The sequence below is a fragment of the Salmo salar genome, chromosome ssa27 (assembly GCF_905237065.1).
Source record: "Salmo salar chromosome ssa27, Ssal_v3.1, whole genome shotgun sequence".
Taxonomy (NCBI): domain Eukaryota; kingdom Metazoa; phylum Chordata; class Actinopteri; order Salmoniformes; family Salmonidae; genus Salmo; species Salmo salar.
The window spans coordinates 43,558,228-43,585,260 of record NC_059468.1 but is presented as its reverse complement, the minus strand read 5'-3'; the positions used below and the strand labels follow the sequence as shown (position 1 = coordinate 43,585,260).

At 47.5% G+C, this 27,033-nt stretch overlaps 1 protein-coding gene across 2 annotated transcripts in view; it reads right to left on the bottom strand.

Annotated features, from left to right (window-relative positions):
- The window catches only part of pip4p2 (phosphatidylinositol-4,5-bisphosphate 4-phosphatase 2), a 43,545-nt gene extending 19,091 nt beyond the window's left edge, over positions 1-24,454 (bottom strand). For both annotated transcript variants that reach the window (XM_045709511.1, XM_014178845.2), the window contains exon 1: positions 24,183-24,454. In XM_045709511.1, coding sequence (XP_045565467.1) covers positions 24,183-24,291 — 109 coding nt within the window. In that variant the 5' untranslated portion in view covers positions 24,292-24,454. The remainder of the gene's footprint in view (positions 1-24,182) is intronic.
- Positions 24,455-27,033: the final 2,579 nt, after the last annotated feature.

Sequence of the window (27,033 nt, the reverse complement as noted above, 5' to 3'; positions counted from 1 at the left end):
CACACTAAACTCTGGGCCACACTAGACTCTGGGCCACACTAGACTCTGGGCCACACTGGGCCACACTAGACTCTGGGCCACAATAGACTCTGGGCCACACTAGACCACACTAGACTCTGGGCCACACTAGACACTGGGCCACACTAGACCCCACTAGACTCTGGGCCACACTAGACTCTGGGCCACACTAGACTCTGGACCACACTAGACTCTGGGCCACACTAGACTCTGGGCCACACTAGACCACACTAGACTCTGGGCCACACTAGACTCTGGGCCACACTAGACCACACTAGACTCTGGGCCACACTAGATTCTGGGCCACAATAGACTCTGGGCCACAATAGACTCTGGGCCACACTAGACCACACTAGACTCTGGGCCACACTAGACTCTGGGCCACAGAAGACTCTTGGCCACACAAGACTCTGGGCCACACTAGACTCTGGGCCAGGCTAGACTCTGGGCCACACAAGACTCTGGGCCAGGCTAGACTCTGGACCGCACAAGACTCTGGGCCACACAAGACTCTGGACCACACAAGACTCTGGGCCACACTAGACTCTGGGCCACACTAGACTCTGGGCCACACTAGACTCTGGGCCACACTAGACTCTGGGCCACACTAGACTCTGGGCCACACTAAACTCTGGACCACACTAGACCCCACTAGACTCTGGGCCACACTAGGCTCTGGGCCACACTAGACTCTGGGCCACACTAGACTCTGGGCCACAATAGACTCTGGGCCACACTAGACCACACTAGACTCTGGGCCACAGAAGACTCTTGGCCACACAAGACTCTGGGCCACACTAGACTCTGGGCCACACTAGACTCTGGGCCACACTAGACTCTGGGCCAGGCTAGACTCTGGGCCACACTAGACTCTGGACCACACAAGACTCTGGACCACACAAGACTCTGGGCCACACTAGACTCTGGGCCACACTAGACTCTGGGCCACACTAGACTCTGGACCACACAAGACTCTGGGCCACACTAAACTCTGGACCACACTAGACCCCACTAGACTCTGGGCCACACTAGACTCGGACACAATAGGCTCTGGGCCACACTAGGCTCTGGGCCACACTAGGCTCTGGGCCACACTAGACTCTGGGCCACAGTCGACTCTGGGCCACAGTAGACTCTTTGCCACACTAGACTCTGGGCCACACTTGACTCTGGGCCACACTAGACTCTGGGTCACACTAGACTCTGGGCCACACTAGACTCTGGGCCGCACTAGACCACACTAGACTCTGGGCCACACTGGACTCTGGGCCACACTGGACTCTGGACCACACTAGACCACACTAGACTCTGGGCCACACTAGGCTCTGGGCCACACTAGACCACACAAGGCTCTGGGCCACACAAGACCACACTAGACTCTGGGCCACACTAGACCACACTAGACACTGGGCCACACTAGACTCTGGACCACACTAGACACCACTAGACTCTGGGCCACACAAGACTCTGGACCACACTAGACTCTAGGCCACACTAGACTCTGGGCCACACTAGACCCCACTAGACTCTGGGCCACACTAGACTCTGGGCCACACTAGACCACACTAGACTCTGGGCCACACTAGACTCTGGGCCACACTAGACAACACTATACTCTGGGCCACACTAGACAACACTAGACTCTGGGCCACACTAGACTCTGGGCCACACTAGACTCTGGGCCATACTAGACCCTGGGCCACTCTAGACTCTTGCCACACTAGACTCTGGGCCACACTAGACTCTGGGCCACACTAGACTCTGGGACACACTAGACTTTGGGCCAAACTAGACTCTGGGCCACACTAGACCACACTAGACTCTGGGCCACACTAGACTCTGGGCCGCACTAGACTCTGGGCCGCACTAGACTCTGGGCCGCAGTAGACCACACTAGACTCTGGGCCACACTAGACTCTGGGCCACAGAAGACTCTTGGCCACACAAGACTCTGGGCCAGGCTAGACTCTGGACCACACTAGACTCTGGGCCACACTAGACTCTGGGCCACACTAGACTCTGGACCACACAAGACTCTGGACCACACTAGACTCTGGGCCACACTACCCTCTGGACCACACAAGACTCTGGGCCACACTAAACTCTGGGCCACACTAGACTCTGGACCACACAAGACTCTGGACCACACAAGACTCTGGGCCACACTAAACTCTGGACCACACTAGACCCCACTAGACTCTGGGCCACACTAGACTCTGGGCCACAGTAGGCTCTGGGCCACACTAGGCTCTGGGCAACACTAGGCTCTGGGCAACACTAGACTCTGGCCCACACTAGACCCCAATAGACTCTGGGCCACACTAGACTCTGGGCAACAGTAGGCTCTGGGGCACACTAGGCTCTGGGCAACACTAGACTCTGGGCAACACTAGACTCTGGGCCACAGTAGGCTCTGGGCCACACTAGACTCTGGGCCACACTAGACTCTGGGCCACACTAGACCACACTAGACTCTGGGCCACACTGGACTCTGGGCCACACTGGACTCTGGACCACACTAGACCCCACTAGACTCTGGGCCACACTAGGCTCTGGGCCACAATAGACCACACAAGACTCTGGGCCACACTAGACCACACTAGACTCTGGGCCACACTAGACCACACTAGACTCTGGGCCACACTAGACTCTGGGCCACACTAGACTCTAGGCCACACTAGACTCTGGGCCACACTAGACTCTGGGCCACACTAGACCACACTAGACTCTGGGCCACTCTAGACTCTGGGCCACTCTAGACTCTTGCCACACTAGACTCTGGGCCACACTAGACTCTGGGCCACACTAGACTCTGGGCCACACAAGACTTTGGGCCAAACTAGACCACACTAGACTCTGGGCCACACTAGACCACACTAGACTCTGGGCCACACTAGACCACACTAGACTCTGGGCCACACAAGACTCTGGGCCACACTAGACCACACTAGACTCTGGGCCACACTAGACCACACTAGACTCTGGGCCACACTTGACCACACTAGACTCAGGGCCACACTAGACCACACTAGACTCTGGGCCACACTAGGCTCTGGGCCACACTAGACCCCACTAGACTCTGGGCCACACTAGACTCTGGGCCACACTAGACCACACTAGACTCTGGGCCACACTAGACCACACTAGACTCTGGGCCACACTTGACCACACTAGACTCTGGGCCACACTAGACCACACTAGACTCTGGGCCACACTAGGCTCTGGGCCACACTAGACCCCACTAGACTCTGGGCCCCATTAGACTCTGGGCCCCATTAGACTCTGGGCCACACTAGACTCTGGGCCACACTAGACTCTGGGCCACACTAGACCACACTAGACTCTGGGCCACACTAGACTCTGGGCCACAGTAGGCTCTGGGCCACACTAGGCTCTGGGCAACACTAGACTCTGGGCCACAGTAGGCTCTGGGCCACACTAGACTCTGGGCCACACTAGACTCTGGGCCACACTAGACCACACTAGACTCTGGGCCACACTGGACTCTGGGCCACACTGGACTCTGGACCACACTAGACCCCACTAGACTCTGGGCCACACTAGGCTCTGGGCCACAATAGACCACACAAGACTCTGGGCCACACTAGACCACACTAGACTCTGGGCCACACTAGACCACACTAGACTCTGGGCCACACTAGACTCTGGGCCACACTAGACTCTGGGCCACACTAGACTCTGGGCCACACTAGACTCTGGGCCACACTAGACCACACTAGACTCTGGGCCACTCTAGACTCTGGGCCACTCTAGACTCTTGCCACACTAGACTCTGGGCCACACTAGACTCTGGGCCACACTAGCTCTGAGCCACACAAGACTTTGGGCCAAACTAGACCACACTAGACTCTGGGCCACACTAGACCACACTAGACTCTGGGCCACACTAGACCACACTAGACTCTGGGCCACACAAGACTCTGGGCCACACTAGAGGCCACACTAGACTCTGGGCCACACTAGACCACACTAGACTCTGGGCCACACTTGGGACCACACTAGACTCAGGGCCACACTAGACCACACTAGACTCTGGGCCACACTAGGCTCTGGGCCACACTAGACCCCACTAGACTCTGGGCCACACTAGACTCTGGGCCACACTAGACCACACTAGACTCTGGGCCACACTAGACCACACTAGACTCTGGGCCACACTTGACCACACTAGACTCTGGGCCACACTAGACCACACTAGACTCTGGGCCACACTAGGCTCTGGGCCACACTAGACCCCACTAGACTCTGGGCCCCATTAGACTCTGGGCCCCATTAGACTCTGGGCCACACTAGACTCTGGGCCACACTAGACTCTGGGCCACACTAGACCCACACTAGACTCTGGGCCACACTAGACTCTGGGCCACAGTAGGCTCTGGGCCACACTAGGCTCTGGGCAACACTAGACTCTGGGCCACAGTAGGCTCTGGGCCACACTAGACTCTGGGCCGCACTAGACTCTGGGCCACACTAGACCACACTAGACTCTGGGCCACACTGGACTCTGGGCCACACTGGACTCTGGACCACACTAGACCCCACTAGACTCTGGGCCACACTAGGCTCTGGGCCACAATAGACCACACAAGACTCTGGGCCACACTAGACCACACTAGACTCTGGGCCACACTAGACCACACTAGACTCTGGGCCACACTAGACTCTGGGCCACACTAGACTCTGGGCCACACTAGGCTCTGGGCCACACTAGACCTGGGCCACACAAGACTCTGGGCCACACTAGACCACACTAGACTCTGGGCCACACTAGATCTGGGCCACACTAGACTCTGTGCCACACTAGACTCGGGGCCACACTAGACTCTGGGCCACACTAGACTCTGGGCCACACTAGACTCTGGGCCAAACTAGACCACACTAGACTCTGGGCCACACTAGACCACACTAGACTCTGGGCCACACTAGACCTTGCCACACTAGACTCTGGGCCACACTAGACTCTGGGCCACACTAGACCTGGCCACACTAGACTCTGGGCCACACTAGACCACACTAGACTCTGGGCCACACTAGACCACACTAGACTCTGGGCCACACTAGACCACACTAGACTCTGGGCCACACTAGACTCTGGGCCACACTAGACCCCACTAGACTCTAGGCCACACTAGACTCTGGGCCCCATTAGACTCTGGGCCACACTAGACTCTGGGCCACACTAGACTCTGGGCCACACTAGACCACACTAGACTCTGGGCCACAATAGACTCGGGGCCACTCTAGACTCTGGGCCACTCTAGACTCTGGGCCACTCTAGACTCTGGGCCACACTAGACCACACTAGACTCTGGGCCACACTAGACTCTGGGCCCCATTAGACTCTGGGCCACACTAGACTCTGGGCCACACTAGACTCTGGGCCACACTAGACTCTGGGCCACACTAGACCACACTAGACTCTGGGCCACACTAGACTCTGGGCCCCATTAGACTCTGGGCCACACTAGACTCTGGGCCACACTAGACTCTGGGCAACTCTAGACTCTGGGCCACACTAGACCACACTAGACTCTGGGCCACACTAGACTCTGGGCCACGCTAGACTCTGGGCCCACTAGACTCTGTGCCACACTAGACTCTGGGCCACACGAGACCACACTAGACTCTGGGCCACACTGGACTATGGGCCACACTAGACTCTGGGCCACACTAGACTCTGGGCCACTCTAGACTCTGGGCCACACTAGACCACACTAAACTCTGGGCCACACTAGACCACACTAGACTCTGGGCCACAATAGACTCTGGGCCGCACTAGACTCTGGGCCGCACTAGACTCTGGGCCGCACTAGACTCTGGGCCACACTAGACTCTGGGCCACACTAGACTCTGGGCCACACTAGACCACACTAAACTCTGGGCCACACTAGACCACACTAGACTCTGGGCCACACTAGACTCTGGGCCACAATAGACTCTGGGCCACACTAGACTCTGGGCCACACTAGACTCTTGACCACACAAGACTCTGGACCACACTAGACTCTGGGCCACACTAGACTCTGGGCCACACTAGACTCTGGGCCACACTAGACTCTGGACCACACAAGACTCTGGGCCACACTAGACTCTGGACCACACAAGACTCTGGGCCACACTAAACTCTGGGCCACACTAGACTCTGGCCCACACTAGACCCCACTAGACTCTGGGGAACACTAGACTCTGGGCCACAGTAGGCTCTGGGCCACACTAGGCTCTGGGCCACACTAGGCTCTGGGCCACACTAGACTCTGGGCCACACTAGACCACATTAGACTCTGGGCCGCACTAGACTCTGGGCCACACTAGACTCTGGGCCACACTAGACCACACTAGACTCTGGGCCACACTAGACAACACTAGACTCTGGGCCACACTAGACAACACTAGACTCTGGGCCACACTAGACCACACTAGACTCTGGGCCACTCTAGACAACACTAGACTCTGGGCCACTCTAGACTCTGGGCCACACTAGACTCTGGGCCACAGTAGATTTTGGGCACTAGACCACACTAGACTCTGGGCCGCACTAGACTCTGGGCCACACTAGACCACACTAGACTCTGGGCCACACTAGACCACACTAGACTCTGGGCCACACTAGACCCCACTAGACTCTGGGCCACACTAGACTCTGGGCCACACTAGACCACACTAGATTCTGGGCCGCACTAGACTCTGGGCCACACTAGACTCTGGGCCACACTAGACCACACTAGACTCTGGGCCACACTAGACTCTGGGCCACACTAGACTCTGGGCCACACTAGACAACACTATACTCTGGGCCACACTAGACAACACTAGACTCTGGGCCACACTAGACTCTGGGCCACACTAGACTCTGGGCCACACTAGACTATGGGCCACACTACACCACACTAGACTCTGGACCACACTAGACCCTGGGCCACACTAGACTCTGGGCTGTTCTTCTCCTGACTGGATAACATCTAGACTCAGTAACTGTTCTTCTCCTGACTGGATAACATCTAGACTCAGTAACTGTTCTTCTCCTGATGTGATAACATCTAGACTCAGTAACTGTTCTTCTCCCGATGTGATAACATCTAGACTCAGTAACTGTTCTTCTCCTGATGTAATAACATCTAGACTCAGTAACTGTTCTTCTCCTGATGTAATAACATCTAGACTCAGTAACTGTTCTTCTCCTGACTGGATAACATCTAGACTCAGTAACTGTTCTTCTCCTGATGTGATAACATCTAGACTCAGTAACTGTTCTTCTCCTGATGTGATAACATCTAGACTCAGTAACTGTTCTTCTCCTGACTGGATAACATCTAGACTCAGTAACTGTTCTTCTCCTGACTGGATAACATCTAGACTCAGTAACTGTTCTTCTCCTGATGTAATAACATCTAGACTCAGTAACGGTTCTTCTCCTGACTGGATAACATCTAGACTCACTAACTGTTCTTCTCCTGATGTGATAACATCTAGACTCAGTAACTGTTCTTCTCCTAACTGGATAACATCTAGACTCAGTAACTGTTCTTCTCCTGATGTAATAACATCTAGACTCAGTAACTGTTCTTCTCCTGACTGGATAACATCTAGACTCAGTAACTGTTCTTCTCCTGATGTAATAACATCTAGACTCAGTAACTGTTCTTCTCCTGATGTGATAACATCTAGACTCAGTAACTGTTCTTCTCCTGATGTGATAACATCTAGACTCAGTAACTGTTCTTCTCCTGATGTGATAACATCTAGACTCAGTAACTGTTCTTCTCCTGACTGGATAACATCTAGACTCAGTAACTGTTCTTCTCCTGATGTGATAACATCTAGACTCAGTAACTGTTCTTCTCCTGATGTGAGAACATCTAGACTCAGTAACTGTTCTTCTCCTGACTGGATAACATCTAGACTCAGTAACTGTTCTTCTCCTGATGTGATAACATCTAGACTCAGTAACTGTTCTTCTCCTGATGTGATAACATCTAGACTCAGTAACTGTTCTTCTCCTGATGTGATAACATCTAGACTCAGTAACTGTTCTTCTCCTGATGTAATAACATCTAGACTCAGTAACTGTTCTTCTCCTGACTGGATAACATCTAGACTCAGTAACTGTTCTTCTCCTGATGTAATAACATCTAGACTCAGTAACTGTTCTTCTCCTGATGTAATAACATCTAGACTCAGTAACTGTTCTTCTCCTGATGTGATAACATCTAGACTCAGTAACTGTTCTTCTCCTGACTGGATAACATCTAGACTCAGTAACTGTTCTTCTCCTGATGTGAGAACATCTAGACTCAGTAACTGTTCTTCTCCTGACTGGATAACATCTAGACTCAGTAACTGTTCTTCTCCTGATGTAATAACATCTAGACTCAGTAACTGTTCTTCTCCTGATGTGGTAACATCTAGACTCAGTAACTGTTCTTCTCCTGACTGGATAACATCTAGACTCAGTAACTGTTCTTCTCCTGATGTAATAACATCTAGACTCAGTAACTGTTCTTCTCCTGATGTGATAACATCTAGACTCAGTAACTGTTCTTCTCCTGATGTGATAACATCTAGACTCAGTAACTGTTCTTCTCCTGACTGGATAACATCTAGACTCAGTAACTGTTCTTCTCCTGATGTAATAACATCTAGACTCAGTAACTGTTCTTCTCCTGATGTAATAACATCTAGACTCAGTAACTGTTCTTCTCCTGATGTAATAACATCTAGACTCAGTAACTGTTCTTCTCCTGATGTAATAACATCTAGACTCAGTAACTGTTCTTCTCCTGACTGGATAACATCTAGACTCAGTAACTGTTCTTCTCCTGATGTAATAACATCTAGACTCAGTAACTGTTCTTCTCCTGATGTAATAACATCTAGACTCAGTAACTGTTCTTCTCCTGACTGGATAACATCTAGACTCAGTAACTGTTCTTCTCCTGATGTAATAACATCTAGACTCAGTAACTGTTCTTCTCCTGATGTAATAACATCTAGACTCAGTAACTGTTCTTCTCCTGACTGGATAACATCTAGACTCAGTAACTGTTCTTCTCCTGATGTGATAACATCTAGACTCAGTAACTGTTCTTCTCCTGACTGGATAACATCTAGACTCAGTAACTGTTCTTCTCCTGATGTGATAACATCTAGACTCAGTAACTGTTCTTCTCCTGATGTAATAACATCTAGACTCGGTAACTGTTCTTCTCCTGACTGGATAACATCTAGACTCAGTAACTGTTCTTCTCCTGACTGGATAACATCTAGACTCAGTAACTGTTCTTCTCCTGACTGGATAACATCTAGACTCAGTAACTGTTCTTCTCCTGATGGATAACATCTAGACTCAGTAACTGTTCTTCTCCTGATGTAATAACATCTAGACTCAGTAACTGTTCTTCTCCTGATGTGATAACATCTAGACTCAGTAACTGTTCTTCTCCTGATGTAATAACATCTAGACTCAGTAACTGTTCTTCTCCTGATGTAATAACATCTAGACTCAGTAACTGTTCTTCTCCTGACTGTGATAACATCTAGACTCAGTAACTGTTCTTCTCCTGATGTGATAACATCTAGACTCAGTAACTGTTCTTCTCCTGACTGGATAACATCTAGACTCACTAACTGTTCTTCTCCTGACTGGATAACATCTAGACTCAGTAACTGTTCTTCTCCTGATGTGATAACATCTAGACTCAGTAACTGTTCTTCTCCTGATGTAATAACATCTAGACTCAGTAACTGTTCTTCTCCTGATGTGATAACATCTAGACTCAGTAACTGTTCTTCTCCTGATGTGATAACATCTAGACTCAGTAACTGTTCTTCTCCTGACTGGATAACATCTAGACCCAGTAACTGTTCTTCTCCTGATGTGATAACATCTAGACTCAGTAACTGTTCTTCTCCTGATGGATAACATCTAGACTCAGTAACACGTTAAAAATCAATCAAATGTATTTATAAAGCCCTGATCAGCTTACATCAGCTGATGATAAGCTGTCTCAAAGTGCTGTACAGAAACCCAGCCTAAAACCCTAAACAGCAAGCAATGCAGATGTAGAAGCACGGTGGCTAGGAAAAACTCCATAGAAAGGCCAGAACCTAGGAAGAAACCTAGAGAGGAACCAAGCTCTGAGGGGTGACCAGTCCTCTTCTGGCTGTACTGGGTAGACCAGAGGAACCAGGCTCTGAGGGGTGACCAGTCCTCTACTGACTGTACTCTAAAACCCTAAACAGCAAGCAATGCAGGTGTAGAAGCACGGTGGCTAGGAAAACTGTTTTTGCTACCTTTTTTCAACCTGTGTAATGCTGTCCTCCTCCTGCTGCTTCTTATTCTGAGGTTCAGACTCCATGCAGTGGTAAATGTGCTGCTCACAATTGACAGCAGCACCATGCGTTGATATAGGGTGTTGGTATAGCTGTGTTTAGACATGAATACATGGACCTGTGTTGATATAGCTGTGTTGATATAGCTGTGTTGATATAGCTGTGTTTAGACATAACTACATGGACCTGTGTTGATATAGCTGTGTTGATATAGCTGTGTTGATATAGCTGTGTTGAGACATAACTACATGGACCTGTGTTGATATAGCTGTGTTGATATAGCTGTGTTGATATACCTGTGTTGATAGACCTGTGTTGATATAGCTGTGTTTAGACATAACTACATGGACCTGTGTTGATATAGGATGTTGATATAGCTGTGTTGATATAGCTGTGTTTAGACATGAATACATTTTACATGCTGTGTTATTTGTGCTGGTCTAATTCCTCAAATGGAAAAGCAGAAGAATCTGTGCTCTCTCCGATGGTAATACTAGGTAATGTCCCAGGATAGTAATCACAGTTCATATGGTAATCTTCAATGTCCAAGGTTTGTGACAATAATGAATAAATCATATCTTTACTTCAAAGTCAGATGTTTATATGTTATATATAAATGGCATACTGCGTGTATGTATTGTTTACTATTTTGATTTCTTTAAAACAATGTGATTGTTGGAGTTCAGGTGTTTGACGTGATTGATGGGTGACTAGGTACATTCTTGACAACAACAAAAAATATGCTTATTCATTCATGCTTATGGATACATTCTGCAATGAGTTAATCTGGCATTGAACCTGCAACAGAACATGTCAACAAGTTCGTTCTGAATTGCTTTAATACAGCAGTGCATTCTGACACATAAATTAAAATACATTTCACCTCGTTCATATAGTTGGCAGAAATGTCAAGGCATTAAATATAGACCTCCACCGGCTGAAGGAGAAGAGGATCTGGTAAAATAAGGATATTTTGCTAATAATTATCTAGCTAGCTAGCTTCTTTGCAACAATAAAAAAAAACGAGTCTTGTTTTCATGTTACATTGTAAATATCTGACTGCTACTAGGACACTATTATTATTATTATTATTATTATTATTATGTACAAGACACAACACCAAATGCATAATTAAGACAACAAATATTAGATAAATAAAATATAGAACAATACATTAAAATGTTTTATATATATATATATATATATATATTTCATTTTGGATCAAGGTAGCTATTAGCTAGCTAGCTAACAGCAAAAGTGTCAGCTAGAGATGACCTGCAGGAGTTTGCAGGGATTTGTATTCTTGCATTATGTTTAGTTTGATGCTAATTAGCATTTTTCGAATCCGAGACTAAATAGAACCAAATATATTGATAAAAGTCACCTTGTCCGGAAGAGATTTACACGGTTATCAAAACGTCACGCAATGAAAACAGACCTTATTTGAAGTGGTTTTAAAATCCCATCGGGGAAAAAAAATGTATGGTGGAAAAACATTTGGAACTATTTCCGTATTTGGCCGCAAAGTTATGGCTGTTATGACGAGTCCACGTGAATCAGGCCTTCATGGTCAAACTGCTGCAAAGAAACCACTACTAAAGGAAGTCAATAAGAAGAGACTTGCTTGGGCCAAGAAACACGAGCAATGGACATTAGACCGGTGGAAATCTGCCCTTTAGTCTGATGAGTCAAAATTTGAGATTTTTGGTTCCAACCGCTGTGTCTTTGTGAGATGCAGGATAGGTGAACGGATGATCTCCACATGTGTGGTTCCCACCGTGAAGCATGGAGGAGGTGTGATGGTGTGGGGGTGCTTTGCTGGTGACACTGTCAGTGATTTATTTAGAATTCAAGGCAAACTAAACCAGAATGGCTACCACAGCATTCTGCAGCGGTACGCCATCCCATCTGGTTTGCGCTTAGTGGGACTATCATTTGTTTTTCAACAGGACAATAACCCAAAACACACCTCCAGGCTGTGAAAAGACTATTTGACCAAGAAGGAGAGTGATGGTGCTGCATCAGATGACCTGGCCTCCACAATCACCTGACCTCAACCCAATTGAGATGGATTGGGATGAGTTGAACCGCAAAGTGAAGGAAAAGCAGCCAACAAGTGCTTAGCATATGTGGGAACTCATTTATTTAGAATTGATGCATTCCAGGTGAATCTGGTTGAGAGAATCCCAAGAGTGTTCAAAGCTGTCATCAAGGCAAAGGGTGGCTACTTTGAAGAATCTAAAATATATTTTGATTTGTTTAATACTTTTTGGGTTACTACATGATTCCATGTGTGTTACTTCATAATTTTGATGTCTTCACTATTATTCTACAATGTAGCCACTTTTTTTTATAAAGAAAAACCCTTGAATGAGTAGGTGTATCCAAACTTTTGACTGGTACTGTAGTTCTCCACCATGGCAACTCATAGCTAGCTACATAGTTCTCCCACATGGCAACTCATAGCTAGCTACATAGTTCTCCCACATGGCGACTCATAGCTAGCTACATAGTTCTCCCACATGGCAACTCATAGCTAGCTACATAGTTCTCCCACATGGAAACTCATAGCTAGCTACATAGTTCTCCCACATGGCGACTCATAGCTAGCTACATAGTTCTCCCGCTTGGAAACTCACAGCTAGCTACATAGTTCTCCCACATGGCGACTCATAGCTAGCTACATAGTTCTCCCACATGGAAACTCATAGCTAGCTACATAGTTCTCCCACATGGCGACTCATAGCTAGCTACATAGTTCTCCCACATGGCAACTCATAGCTAGCTACATAGTTCTCCCACATGGCGACTCATAGCTAGCTACATAGTTCTCCCACATGGCAACTCATAGCTAGCTACATAGTTCTCCCATATGGAAACTCATAGCTAGCTACATAGTTCTCACACTTGGCAACACATAGCTAGCTACATAGTTCTCCCACATGGCGAATCATAGCTAGCTACATAGTTCTCCCACATGGAAACTCATAGCTAGCTACATAGTTCTCCCACTTGGCAACACATAGCTAGCTAAATAGTTCTCCCACATGGCAACTCATAGCTAGCTACATAGTTCTCCCACATGGAAACTCATAGCTAGCTACATAGTTCTCCCACATGGAAACTCATAGCTAGCTACATAGTTCTCCCACATGGCAACTCATAGCTAGCTACATAGTTCTCCCACATGGCAACTCATAGCTAGCTACATAGTTCTCCCACATGGAAACTCATAGCTAGCTACATAGTTCTCCCACATGGCGACTCATAGCTAGCTACATAGTTCTCCCACATGGCAACTCACAGCTAGCTACATAGTTCTCCCACATGGAAACTCATAGCTAGCTACATAGTTCTCCCACATGGCGACTCATTGCTAGCTACATAGTTCTCCTACATGGCAACTCATTGATAGCTACATAGTTCTCCCACATGGTCAGCTAGCTAAATATACTCATATAGTCAGAGCAAATGTAGCTAGCTAATACACCCTGGTACCAGTGCTGTGCAGGCCTAGATCAGCATGTTGTTTGTGCAACGTTATCTTCTAAATCTGAGAGGTATAGGCGAAGCATGAATACATTAGCTAGCGCTTGCTAAGTAAGAGAAAACAAGTAATGTAACATCTAAATAGGGTCCTCTGAAAACACTGACTAACACTTTGGTTCCTACCGTGTCACAATCATTCCTCCCTGGCTTTTTCCATGTGTTGTCATGTCAAACAACAATGTATTCAAAGTGCTGCCCACTATATTCCAACAATAGAATTAGCATAATCATTACATTTTCATGATTCCAACAGTTCACCAATTCATTTTTCCCATATTATGCAGCACTAAGTGGCACCGTTTTGGAAATGATGACAAATGAGTCCTGGCTGAATTGCTTTAATGGAGGGCAGCTAGCCGGCTGGGAGTCTCAAGGAGGGCAGCTAGCCAGCTGGGAGTCTCAGTCTAATGGAGGGCAGCTAGCCAGCTGGGAGTCTCAGTCTAATGGAGGGCAGCTAGCCAGCTGGGAGTCTCAGTCTAATGGAGGGCAGCTAGCCAGCTGGGAGTCTCAGTCTAATGGAGGGCAGCTAGCCAGCTGGGAGTCTCAGTCTAATGGAGGGCAGCTAGCCAGCTGGGAGTCTCAGTCTAATGGAGGGCAGCTAGCCAGCTGGGAGTCTCAGTCTAATGGAGGGCAGCTAGCCAGCTGGGAGTCTCAGTCTAATGGAGGGCAGCTAGCCGGCTGGGAGTCTCAAGGAGGGCAGCTAGCCAGCTGGGAGTCTCAGTCTAATGGAGGGCAGCTAGCCAGCTGGGAGTCTCAGTCTAATGGAGGGCAGCTAGCCAGCTGGGAGTCTCAGTCTAATGGAGGGCAGCTAGCCAGCTGGGAGTCTCAGTCTAATGGAGGGCAGCTAGCCAGCTGGGAGTCTCAGTCTAATGGAGGGCAGCTAGCCAGCTGGGAGTCTCAGTCTAATGGAGGGCAGCTAGCCGGCTGGGAGTCTCAGTCTAATGGAGGGCAGCTAGCCAGCTGGGAGTCTCAGTCTAATGGAGGGCAGCTAGCCAGCTGGGAGTCTCAGTCTAATGGAGGGCAGCTAGCCAGCTGGGAGTCTCAGTCTAATGGAGGGCAGCTAGCCAGCTGGGAGTCTCAGTCTAATGGAGGGCAGCTAGCCGGCTGGGAGTCTCAGTCTAAGGAGGGCAGCTAGCCAGCTGGGAGTCTCAGTCTAATGGAGGGCAGCTAGCCAGCTGGGAGTCTCAGTCTAATGGAGGGCAGCTAGCCAGCTGGGAGTCTCAGTCTAATGGAGGGCAGCTAGCCGGCTGGGAGTCTCAAGGAGGGCAGCTAGCCAGCTGGAAGTCTCAGTCTAATGGAGGGCAGCTAGCCAGCTGGGAGTCTCAGTCTAATGGAGGGCAGCTAGCCAGCTGGGAGTCTCAGTCTAATGGAGGGCAGCTAGCCAGCTGGGAGTCTCAGTCTAATGGAGGGCAGCTAGCCGGCTGGGAGTCTCAGTCTAATGGAGGGCAGCTAGCCAGCTGGGAGTCTCAGTCTAATGGAGGGCAGCTAGCCAGCTGGGAGTCTCAGTCTAATGGAGGGCAGCTAGCCGGCTGGGAGTCTCAGTCTAATGGAGGGCAGCTGGCCAGCTGGGAGTCTCAGTCTAATGGAGGGCATCTAGCCGGCTGGGAGTCTCAGTCTAATGGAGGGCAGCTAGCCGGCTGGGAGTCTCATGGAGGACAGCTAGCCAGCTGGGAGTCTCAGTCTAATGGAGGGCAGCTAGCCAGCTGGGAGTCTCAGTCTAATGGAGGGCAGCTAGCCAGCTGGGAGTCTCAGTCTAATGGAGGGCAGCTAGCCGGCTGGGAGTCTCATGGAGGGCAGCTAGCCAGCTGGGAGTCTCAGTCTAATGGAGGGCAGCTAGCCAGCTGGGAATCTCAGTCTAATGGAGAGCAGCTAGCCAGCTGGGAGTCTCAGTCTAATGGAGGGCAGCTAGCCAGCTGGGAGTCTCAGTCTAATGGAGGGCAGCTAGCCGGCTGGGAGTCTCAAGGAGGGCAGCTAGCCAGCTGGGAGTCTCAGTCTAATGGAGGGCAGCTAGCCAGCTGGGAGTCTCAGTCTAATGGAGGGCAGCTAGCCAGCTGGGAGTCTCAGTCTAATGGAGGGCAGCTAGCCGGCTGGGAGTCTCAAGGAGGGCAGCTAGCCAGCTGGGAGTCTCAGTCTAATGGAGGGCAGCTAGCCGGCTGGGAGTCTCATGGAGGGCAACTAGCCAGCTGGGAGTCTCAGTCTAATGGAGGGCAGCTAGCCAGCTGGGAGTCTCAGTCTAATGGAGAGCAGCTAGCCAGCTGGGAGTCTCAGTCTAATGGAGGGCAGCTAGCCAGCTGGGAGTCTCAGTCTAATGGAGGGCAGCTAGCCGGCTGGGAGTCTCAAGGAGGGCAGCTAGCCAGCTGGGAGTCTCAGTCTAATGGAGGACAGCTAGCCAGCTGGGAGTCTCAGTCTAATGGAGGGCAGCTAGCCAGCTGGGAGTCTCAGTCTAATGGAGGGCAGCTAGCCGGCTGGGAGTCTCAAGGAGGGCAGCTAGCCAGCTGGGAGTCTCAGTCTAATGGAGGGCAGCTAGCCAGCTGGGAGTCTCAGTCTAATGGAGGGCAGCTAGCCGGCTGGGAGTCTCAGTCTAATGGAGGGCAGCTAGCCAGCTGGGAGTCTCAGTCTAATGGAGGGCAGCTAGCCGGCTGGGAGTCTCAGTCTAATAGAGGGCAGCTAGCCAGCTGGGAGTCTCAGTCTAATGGAGGGCAGCTAGCCGGCTGGGAGTCTCAGTCTAATGGAGGGCAGCTAGCCAGCTGGGAGTCTCAGTCTAATGGAGGGCAGCTAGCCAGCTGGGAGTCTCAGTCTAATGGAGGGCAGCTAGCCGGCTGGGAGTCTCATGGAGGGCAGCTAGCCAGCTGGGAGTCTCAGTCTAATGGAGGGCAGCTAGCCAGCTGGGAGTCTCAGTCTAATGGAGGGCAGCTAGCCAGCTGGGAGTCTCAGTCTAATGGAGGGCAGCTAGCCGGCTGGGAGTCTCAGTCTAATGGAGGGCAGCTAGCCAGCTGGGAGTCTCAGTCTAATGGAGGGCAGCTAGCCAGCTGGGAGTCTCAGTCTAATGGAGGGCAGCTAGCCAGCTGGGAGTCTCAGTCTAATGGAGGGCAGCTAGCCGGCTGGGAGTCTCAGTCTAATGGAGGGCAGCTAGCCGGCTGGGAGTCTCAGTCTAATGGAGGGCAGCTAGCCGGCTGGGAGTCTCAGTCTAATGGAGGGCAGCTAGCCGGCTGGGAGTCTCAGTCTAATGGAGGGCAGCTAGCCGGCTGGGAGTCTCAGTCTCATGGAGGGCAGCTAGCCAGCTGGGAGTCTCAGTCTCATGGAGGGCAGCTAGCCAGCTGGGAGTCTCAGTCTAATGGAGGGCAGCTAGCCAGCTGGGAGTCTCAGTCTAATGGAGGGCAGCTAGCCGGCTGGGAGTCTCAGTCTAATGGAGGGCAACTAGCCAGCTGGGAGTCTCAGTCTAATGGAGGGCAGCTAGCCGGCTGGGAGTCTCAGTCTAATGGAGGGCAGCTAGCCAGCTGGGAGTCTCAGTCTCATGGAGGGCAGCTAGCCGGCTGGGAGTCTCAGTCTAATGGAGGGCAGCTAGCCAGCTGGGAGTCTCAGTCTAATGGAGGGCAGCTAGCCAGCTGGGAGTCTCAGTCTAATGGAGGGCAGCTAGCCGGCTGGGAGTCTCAGTCTAATGGAGGGCAGCTAGCCAGCTGGGAGTCTCAGTCTAATGGAGGGCAGCTAGCCGGCTGGGAGTCTCAGTCTAATGGAGGACAGCTAGCCGGCTGGGAGTCTCAGTCTAATGGAGGGCAGCTAGCCGGCTGGGAGTCTCAGTCTCATGGAGGGCAGCTAGCCAGCTGGGAGTCTCAGTCTAATGGAGGGCAGCTAGCCGGCTGGGAGTCTCAGTCTCATGGAGGGCAGCTAGCCAGCTGGGAGTCTCAGTCTAATGGAGGGCAGCTAGCCAGCTGGGAGTCTCAGTCTAATGGAGGGCAGCTAGCCAGCTGGGAGTCTCAGTCTAATGGAGGGCAGCTAGCCAGCTGGGAGTCTCAGTCTAATGGAGGGCAGCTAGCCGGCTGGGAGTCTCAGTCTAATGGAGGGCAGCTAGCCAGCTGGGAGTCTCAGTCTAATGGAGGGCAGCTAGCCGCCTGGGAGTCTCAGTCTAATGGAGGGCAGCTAGCCAGCTGGGAGTCTCAGTCTCATGGAGGGCAGCTAGCCAGCTGGGAGTATCAGTCTAATGGAGGGCAGCTAGCTGGCTGGGAGTCTCAGTCAATAGGTATTCTATTCTGTTCTATTCTACAAGGTATTCTGTTCTACAGGGTATTCTATTCTGTTCTATTCTACCGCTATTCTACCCTATTCTACAGGGTATTCTATATTCTATTCTGTTCTATTCTACCAGGTATTCTATTCTGTTCTATTCTCCCAGGTATTCTATTCTGTTCTAGCAGGTATTCTATTCTGTTGTATTCTACCAGGTATTCTATTCTGTTCTATTCTACAAGGTATTCTATTCTGTTCTATTCTAGCAGGTATTCTATTCTGATTTATTCTACAAGGTATTCTATTCTATTCTAGCAGGTATTCTATTCTGTTCTATTCTAGCAGGTATTCTATTCTGTTCTATTCTACAAGGTATTCTATTCTATTCTAGCAGGTATTCTATTCTGTTCTATTCTACCAGGTATTCTATTCTGTTCTATTCAACCAGGTATTCTATTATGTTCTATTCAACCGGGTATTCTATTCTAGCAGGTATTCTATTCTGTTCTATTCTAGCAGGTATTCTATTCTGTTCTATTCTCCCGGGTATTCTATTCTAGCAGGTATTCTATTCTGTTCCATTCTCCCAGGTATTCTATTCTATTCTAGCAGGTATTCTATTCTGTTCAATGCTACAGGGTATTCAATTCTGTTGTATTCTACCAGGAATCCTATTCTACTGGGATTTCTATGCTACCGGGTAATCTATTTTACAGGGTATTCTTTCTAAAAGGTACTATATTCTGTTCTATTCTAATGGGTATTCTATTCTAGCAGGTATTCTATTCTGATCTATTCTACAAGGTATTCTATTCTATTCTAGCAGGTATTCTATTCTATTCTAGCAGGTATTCTATTCTGTTCTATTCTCCCGGGTATTCTATTCTAGCAGGTATTCTATTCTGTTCTATTCTACCAGGTATTCTATTCTGTTCTATTCTCCCAGGTATTCTATTCTATTCTAGCAGGTATCCTATTCTGTTCTATTCTAGCAGGTATTCTATTCTGTTCTATTCTAGCAGGTATTCTATTCTGTTCTATTCTCCCAGGTATTCTATTCTATTCTAGCAGGTATTCTATTCTGTTCTATTCTACAAGGTATTCTATTCTATTCTACCAGGTATTCTATTCTGTTCTATTCTACAAGGTATTCTATTCTATTCTAGCAGGTATTCTATTCTGTTCTATTCTCCCGGGTATTCTATTCTAGCAGGTATCCTATTCTGTTCTATTCTAGCAGGTATTCTATTCTGTTCTATTCTAGCAGGTATTCTATTCTGTTCTATTCTCCCAGGTATTCTATTCTATTCTAGCAGGTATTCTATTCTGTTCTATTCTAGCAGGTATTCTATTCTGTTCTATTCTCCCAGGTATTCTATTCTATTCTAGCAGGTATTCTATTCTGATCTATTCTACAAGGTATTCTATTCTATTCTAGCAGGTATTCTATTCTATTCTAGCAGGTATTCTATTCTGTTCTATTCTCCCGGGTATTCTATACTTATTCCCTCTATACAGCACTACTATAGACCAGAGTCCTATCAGCCTTATTTCCTCTATACAGCACTACTATAGACCAGAGTCCTATCAGCCTTATTTCCTCTATAAAGCACTACTATAGACCAGAGTCCTATCAGCCTTATTTCCTCTTTAAAGAACTACTATAGACCAGAGTCCTATCAGCCTTATTTCCTCTTTAAAGCACTACTATAGACCAGAGTCCTATCAGCCTTATTTCCTCTTTAAAGAACTACTATAGACCAGAGTCCTATCAGCCGTATTCCCTCTTTAAAGAACTACTATAGGCCAGAGTCCTATCAGCCTTATTCCCTCTATACAGCACTACTATAGGCCAGAGTCCTATCAGCCTTATTCCCTCTTTAAAGCACTACTACAGGCCAGAGTCCTATCAGCCGTATTCCCTCTTTAAAGCACTACTACAGGCCAGAGTCCTATCAGCCGTATTCCCTCTTTAAAGCACTACTATAGGCCAGAGTCCTATCAGCCGTATTCCCTCTTTAAAGCACTACTATAGGCCAGAGTCCTATCAGCCTTATTCCCTCTATACAGCACAACTATAGGCCAGAGTCCTATCAGCCGTATTCCCTCTATACAGCACTACTATAGGCCAGAGTCCTATCAGCCTTATTCCCTCTATAAAGCACTACTATAGGCCAGAGTCCTATCAGCCTTATTCCCTCTATACAGCACAACTATAGGCCAGAGTCCTATCAGCCGTATTCCCTCTATACAGCACTACTATAGGCCAGAGTCCTATCAGCCTTATTCCCTCTATACAGCACTACTATAGGCCAGAGTCCTATCAGCCGTATTCCCTCTTTAAAGCACTACTACAGACCAGAGTACTATCAGCCTTATTCCCTCTGTAATGCACTACTATAGACCAGAGTCCTATCAGCCTTATTCCCTCTGTAAAGCACTACTATAGACCAGAGACCTATCAGCCTTATTCCCTCTGTAAAGCACTACTATAGACCAGAGACCTATCAGCCTTATTCCCTCTGTAAAGCACTACTACAGACCAGAGTACTACTGGGACCATGCTCTGGTCAAAAGTAGTGCACCATAGGAAAAGGGTTCGATTTGGCACGTAGCCTCTGTGTTCTGTCTGAGAGGAACGTAGCCTCTGTGTTCTAACTGAGAGGAACGTAGCCTCTGTGTTCTGTCTGAGGGGAACGTAGCCTCTGTGTTCTAACTGAGAGGAACGTAGCCTCTGTGTTCTAACTGAGAGGAACGTAGCCTCTGTGTTCTAACAGAGAGGAATGTAGCCTCTGTGTTCTAACTGAGAGGAACGTAGCCTCTGTGTTCTAACTGAGAGGAACGTAGCCTCTGTGTTCTAACTGAGAGGAACGTAGCCTCTGTGTTCTAACTGAGAGGAACGTAGCCTCTGTGTTCTAACTGAGAGAAACGTAGCCTCTGTGTTCTAACTGAGAGGAACGTAGCCTCTGTGTTCTAACTGAGAGGAACGTAGCCTCTGTGTTCTAACTGAGGGGAACGTAGCCTCTGTGTTCTAACTGAGGGGAACGTAGCCTCTGTGTTCTAACTGAGAGGAACGTAGCCTCTGTGTTCTAACTGAGAGGAACGTAGCCTCTGTGTTCTAACTGAGGGGAACGTAGCCTCTGTGTTCTAACTGAGGGGAACGTAGCCTCTGTGTTCTAACTGAGAGGGAACGTAGCCTCTGTGTTCTAACTGAGAGGAACGTAGCCTCTGTGTTCTAACTGAGAGGAACGTAGCCTCTGTGTTCTAACTGAGAGGAACGTAGCCTCTGTGTTCTAACTGAGAGGAACGTAGCCTCTGTGTTCTAACTGAGAGGAACGTAGCCTCTGTGTTCTAACTGAGGGGAACGTAGCCTCTGTGTTCTAACTGAGAGGAACGTAGCCTCTGTGTTCTAACTGAGAGGAACGTAGCCTCTGTGTTCTAACTGAGAGGAACGTAGCCTCTGTGTTCTAACTGAGAGGAACGTAGCCTCTGTGTTCTAACTGAGAGGAACGTAGCCTCTGTGTTCTAACTGAGAGGAACGTAGCCTCTGTGTTCTAACTGAGAGGAACGTAGCCTCTGTGTTCTAACTGAGAGGAACGTAGCCTCTGTGTTCTAACTGAGAGGAACGTAGCCTCTGTGTTCTAACTGAGAGGAACGTAGCCTCTGTGTTCTAACTGAGAGGAACGTAGCCTCTGTGTTCTAACTGAGAGGAACGTAGCCTCTGTGTTCTAACAGAGAGGAACGTAGCCTCTGTGTTCTAACTGAGAGGAACGTAGCCTCTGTGTTCTAACTGAGAGGAACGTAGCCTCTGTGTTCTAACTGAGAGGAACGTAGCCTCTGTGTTCTAACTGAGAGGAACGTAGCCTCTGTGTTCTAACTGAGAGGAACGTAGCCTCTGTGTTCTAACTGAGAGGAACGTAGCCTCTGTGTTCTAACTGAGGGGAACGTAGCCTCTGTGTTCTAACTGAGAGGAACGTAGCCTCTGTGTTCTAACTGAGAGGAACGTAGCCTCTGTGTTCTAACTGAGAGGAACGTAGCCTCTGTGTTCTAACTGAGAGGAACGTAGCCTCTGTGTTCTAACTGAGAGGAACGTAGCCTCTGTGTTCTAACTGAGAGGAACATAGCCTCTGTGTTCTGTCTGAGATTTGATCAGGCCAGCTCAGTAGAAAATCTTTCTTAACAAAGATGTGTGGTTAACTGTAGGTCAGTAGACTGTCCAGTCATTCCAATGGGGAGCTGTAACAATAGGGATGTGTATAGTACTGTATAGCTGTAACAATAGGGATGTGTATAGTACTGTATAGCTGTAACAATAGGGATGTGTATAGTACTGTATAGCTGTAACAATAGGGATGTGTATAGTACTGTATAGCTGTAACAATAGGGATGTGTATAGTACTGTATAGCTGTAACAATAGGGATGTGTATAGTACTGTATAGCTGTAACAATAGGGATGTGTATAGTACTGTATAGCTGTAACAATAGGGATGTGTATAGTACTGTATAGCTGTAACAATAGGGATGTGTATAGTACTGTATAGCTGTAACAATAGGGATGTGTATAGTACTGTATAGCTGTAACAATAGGGATGTGTATAGTACTGTATAGCTGTAACAATAGGGATGTGTATAGTACTGTATAGCTGTAACAATAGGGATGTGTATAGTACTGTATAGCTGTAACAATAGGGATGTGTATAGTACTGTATAGCTGTAACAATAGGGATGTGTATAGTACTGTATAGCTGTAACAATAGGGATGTGTATAGTACTGTATAGCTGTAACAATAGGGATGTGTATAGTACTGTATAGCTGTAACAATAGGGATGTGTATAGTACTGTATAGCTGTAACAATAGGGATGTGTATAGTACTGTATAGCTGTAACAATAGGGATGTGTATAGTACTGTATAGCTGTAACAATAGGGATGTGTATAGTACTGTATAGCTGTAACAATAGGGATGTGTATAGTACTGTATAGCTGTAACAATAGGGATGTGTATAGTACTGTATAGCTGTAACAATAGGGATGTGTATAGTACTGTATAGCTGTAACAATAGGGATGTGTATAGTACTGTATAGCTGTAACAATAGGGATGTGTATAGTACTGTATAGCTGTAACAATAGGGATGTGTATAGTACTGTATAGCTGTAACAATAGGGATGTGTATAGTACTGTATTACGGCTATAAGGGTAACAGGCTCTTCATCTGAAAAGCACTGTGATAAACAGGGTGAATAATGGGACCTAAGCATTCACATCCCCCACATGTGAAATACATGTGAATATTACAACACTATATGCTGGTATTATGTTTCCAGAAAGCACAGGGTGAAATTATCTTCAACAACATGCACGTCTGGGCCTATATGTCATGCATGGACTGAAGGGATAGGAATACAAGCCTTAACAAATCTATTTAATAGATGTTTATGATCCAGTGAAATAAAATGAATGGAAAGCAGTGAAATGATACATGGGTTATAAAACAGACTAATTTATAACCTGCAATGTTATTAAATGTTAAATAAGCCTAGTGTCTCACAATCACAACAAACACAATTTTCAGAGGGGTTTGCGAACCATAATTATATATTCTGATTGATAATATCCTTCTTGCTCATCTCAAGTAATGGCTAGGTTGTTTATGTTCTGACAACATCACTTATACCCTCGTAGATATCTGTAGAAAGAGGACTGGTTGGGTGGGTGGGTGGGGGGTAAACAGTATTACCCAGCAACAACAACAGATCGTGATCCGAGGCATCACTACAGAATACACAACTAGAAGAGGTATTGTAGTGGATTTATTCGACTAGGCCTTCTCCTGCTCTGTTCTTCTAAACACTGCAAACTCCACCTTCTGATTTCACATTTCTGCCGGTCGGGTTGTGTGTGTTTTTTTACACTGATGCCGTTGTCTTGCCCGTTACAATTTAACGCACTATGTAAAAAACATTGCTCAACACGATACGCCCAAAAACGTATCAGCATACATGGGGGAGGGGGGGAGTCTTAGCCTAACGTTGGTTTACCTCTTGGACTCGTGTCCTGCAGGTATGACGGCGGTTCCGACGGTGTGACATTCCCGGAGTTCGGTGCTGATAGCAGCGGGGACCGTTCATCCATGCCTTGGTCGGCCATGGCGGCAGCAGTACAACCAAACCAGACGAATAAACAACGATCTGAACGGCGACAGAGCCTCTCTTCTGGCCAGTGTTTCCTTGGGAGGGGGGTAGCCCGGTGGTAGCCTGCTGCTCTGGAGAGGCCAGTTCCTCGGAGGTGGAGCTACACGGACCTAAACCGGACCCGGGGTGGGAGGGATATGAGTAACGGAATGCAGAGAGAGCGAAATCCCCCCCACCCCCCTCCAAAACCAACCCGTTCCCCTCATGACATTTAGTAGGCCTGCAAAGTAGATCCAATAATAATTCTCATTCATACAGTTTGCATCCTCCAAAAGATCGATTGTAGGCTTAATAAACTACTGTTGATAGCCTTTATTCTATTCTATGTTTTAAAGATTAAACAAAACTATCCAAGAATCTACAATATTAAATTATATTCTGATCTTGGTGATAGATGAGGTGAGTTCCCTTGTAAAAATGCGGTAGGTGGTGTCTAGAAAACAAATCGCTAGATAAGTCCAATCAATTCATGAGCCATTCTATATTATTCTATTCTCGTCTGATATATGTTTTATGTTTAACAGATGAAAAAACACTGAGTTGTATGCTGTCTGAATGATATAGCTGTGTTTTCTAAAACAAAGAGAATATATTCTTGAAGATCTTCTACTTTTCTCATTTTCACTAGTGTTACGAATCATAAGTATATTACATCGATCAGTGGTGGGGAAAAGTACGAATTTGTCATACTTGAGTAAAAGAAAAGATACCTTAATAGAAAATTACTTAAGTAAAAGTGAAAGTCCCCCAGTAAAATACTACTTGAGTAAAAGTCTAAAAGTATTTGCTTTTAAATATACTGAAGTATCAAAAGTAAAATTAAAGTATAAATAATTTCAAATTCCTTACATAAAGCAAACCAGACTACACCATTATCTTGTTTGTTTTTTTAGCCAGAGGCAGTAAGGATGACCAGGAATGTTCTCTGTTTAGTGAGTCCTCCAGATCAGAGGCAGTAGGGATGACCAGGGATGTTCTCTGTTTAGTGAGTCCTCCAGATCAGAGGCAGTAGGGATGACCAGGGATGTTCTCTGTTTAGTGAGTCCTCCAGATCAGAGGCAGTAGGGATGACCAGGGATGTTCTCTGTTTAGTGAGTCCTAGATAGAGGCAGTAGGGATGACCAGGGATGTTCTCTGTTTAGTGAGTCCTCCAGATCAGAGGCAGTAGGGATGACCAGGGATGTTCTCTGTTTAGTGAGTCCTCCAGGTCAGAGGCAGTAGGGAGGACCAGGGATGTTCTCTGTTTAGTGAGTCATCCAGATCAGAGGCAGTAGGGATGACCAGGTCAGAGGCAGTAGGGAGGACCAGGGATGTTCTCTGTTTAGTGAGTCATCCAGATCAGAGGCAGTAGGGATGACCAGGGATGTTCTCTGTTTAGTGAGTCCTCCAGATCAGAAGCAGTAGAGATGACCAGGGATGTTCTCTGTTTAGTGAGTCCTCCAGATCAGAGGCAGTAGGGATGACCAGGGATGTTCTCTGTTTAGTGAGTCCTCCAGATCAGAGGCAGTAGGGATGACCAGGGATGTTCTCTGTTTAGTGAGTCCTCCAGGTCAGAGGCAGTAGGGAGGACAAGGGATGTTCTCTGTTTAGTGAGTCATCCAGATCAGAGGCAGTAGGGATGACCAGGGATGTTCTCTTGATAAGTGCATGAATTGGACCATTTACTGTCCTGCTAAGAATTTAAAATGTAACGAGTACTTTTGAGTGTCAGGAAAAATGACAATAAGTACATTATTTATTTAGGAATGTAGTGGAGTAAAAGTTGTCAAAGATATAAATAGTAACACAGATGTCTGAAGTTTTGAGGGAGCGTGCAATTGGCATGCTGACTGCAGGAATGTTCATCAGAGAATGTTACCAGAGAATTTAATGTTAATTACTCTACCATAAGCCACCTCCAACATCGTGTTAGAGAATCGTCTGAGACCAGCCACCCGGACAGCTGATGAAACTGAGGAGTTTATCGGCCTGTAATTAAAACCCCTTTGTGGGGAAAAACTCATTCTGATTGGCTGGGCCTGGCTCCCCAGTGGGTAGGCCTATGCCGTCCCAGGTCCACCCATGGCTGCGTCCAAGGCCGAGCCAATCAGAATGATTCTGCCACAAGAAGCGCAAAACTAGAATAGTCACAGTAAGCAAAATGACTTTGAAAAGACGTCTAAAATACATATTTTCCAAATGTTGAAGTTAGGTTAAATGTAGGTTCTGAATGAAAGGTGAAAAGCTATTTTCCATTTGTTTAAAATATGTACTTTCCATGATGTTGAAAAAATATATATTTTCCAGACATTGAAAAATGTGTATTTTCCAGACATTCAAATTAGGTTAATTTTTAGTTCTGACTGAAAGTTAAAAATTCTTACTTTCCTGATGCTGAAAATACGTATTTTACAGACGTTGAAATATGTATTTTCCGGATGTTGAAATCAGGTTCATTTTTGGTTCTGAATTAAAGTTTGAAAAAAGTAATTTATATTAGTCTATGTTTGGGCCAAATCAAGGCTGGTCCAGACCGGACAAAATCTGAATCAAACATGGACATCTATGATTGGCTCAGATTTGGTCCGGACCAAAAACCAATGTTTGTGGATTTTGGAAATCAAGGGCGGTCCAGAACAGCACCAAAATAAAAATACTTCTAAAAGGCGTAGGCATCAGTCCGTGCTTACTGAGATGTAGCTTTCAGTGTTGCCTGACA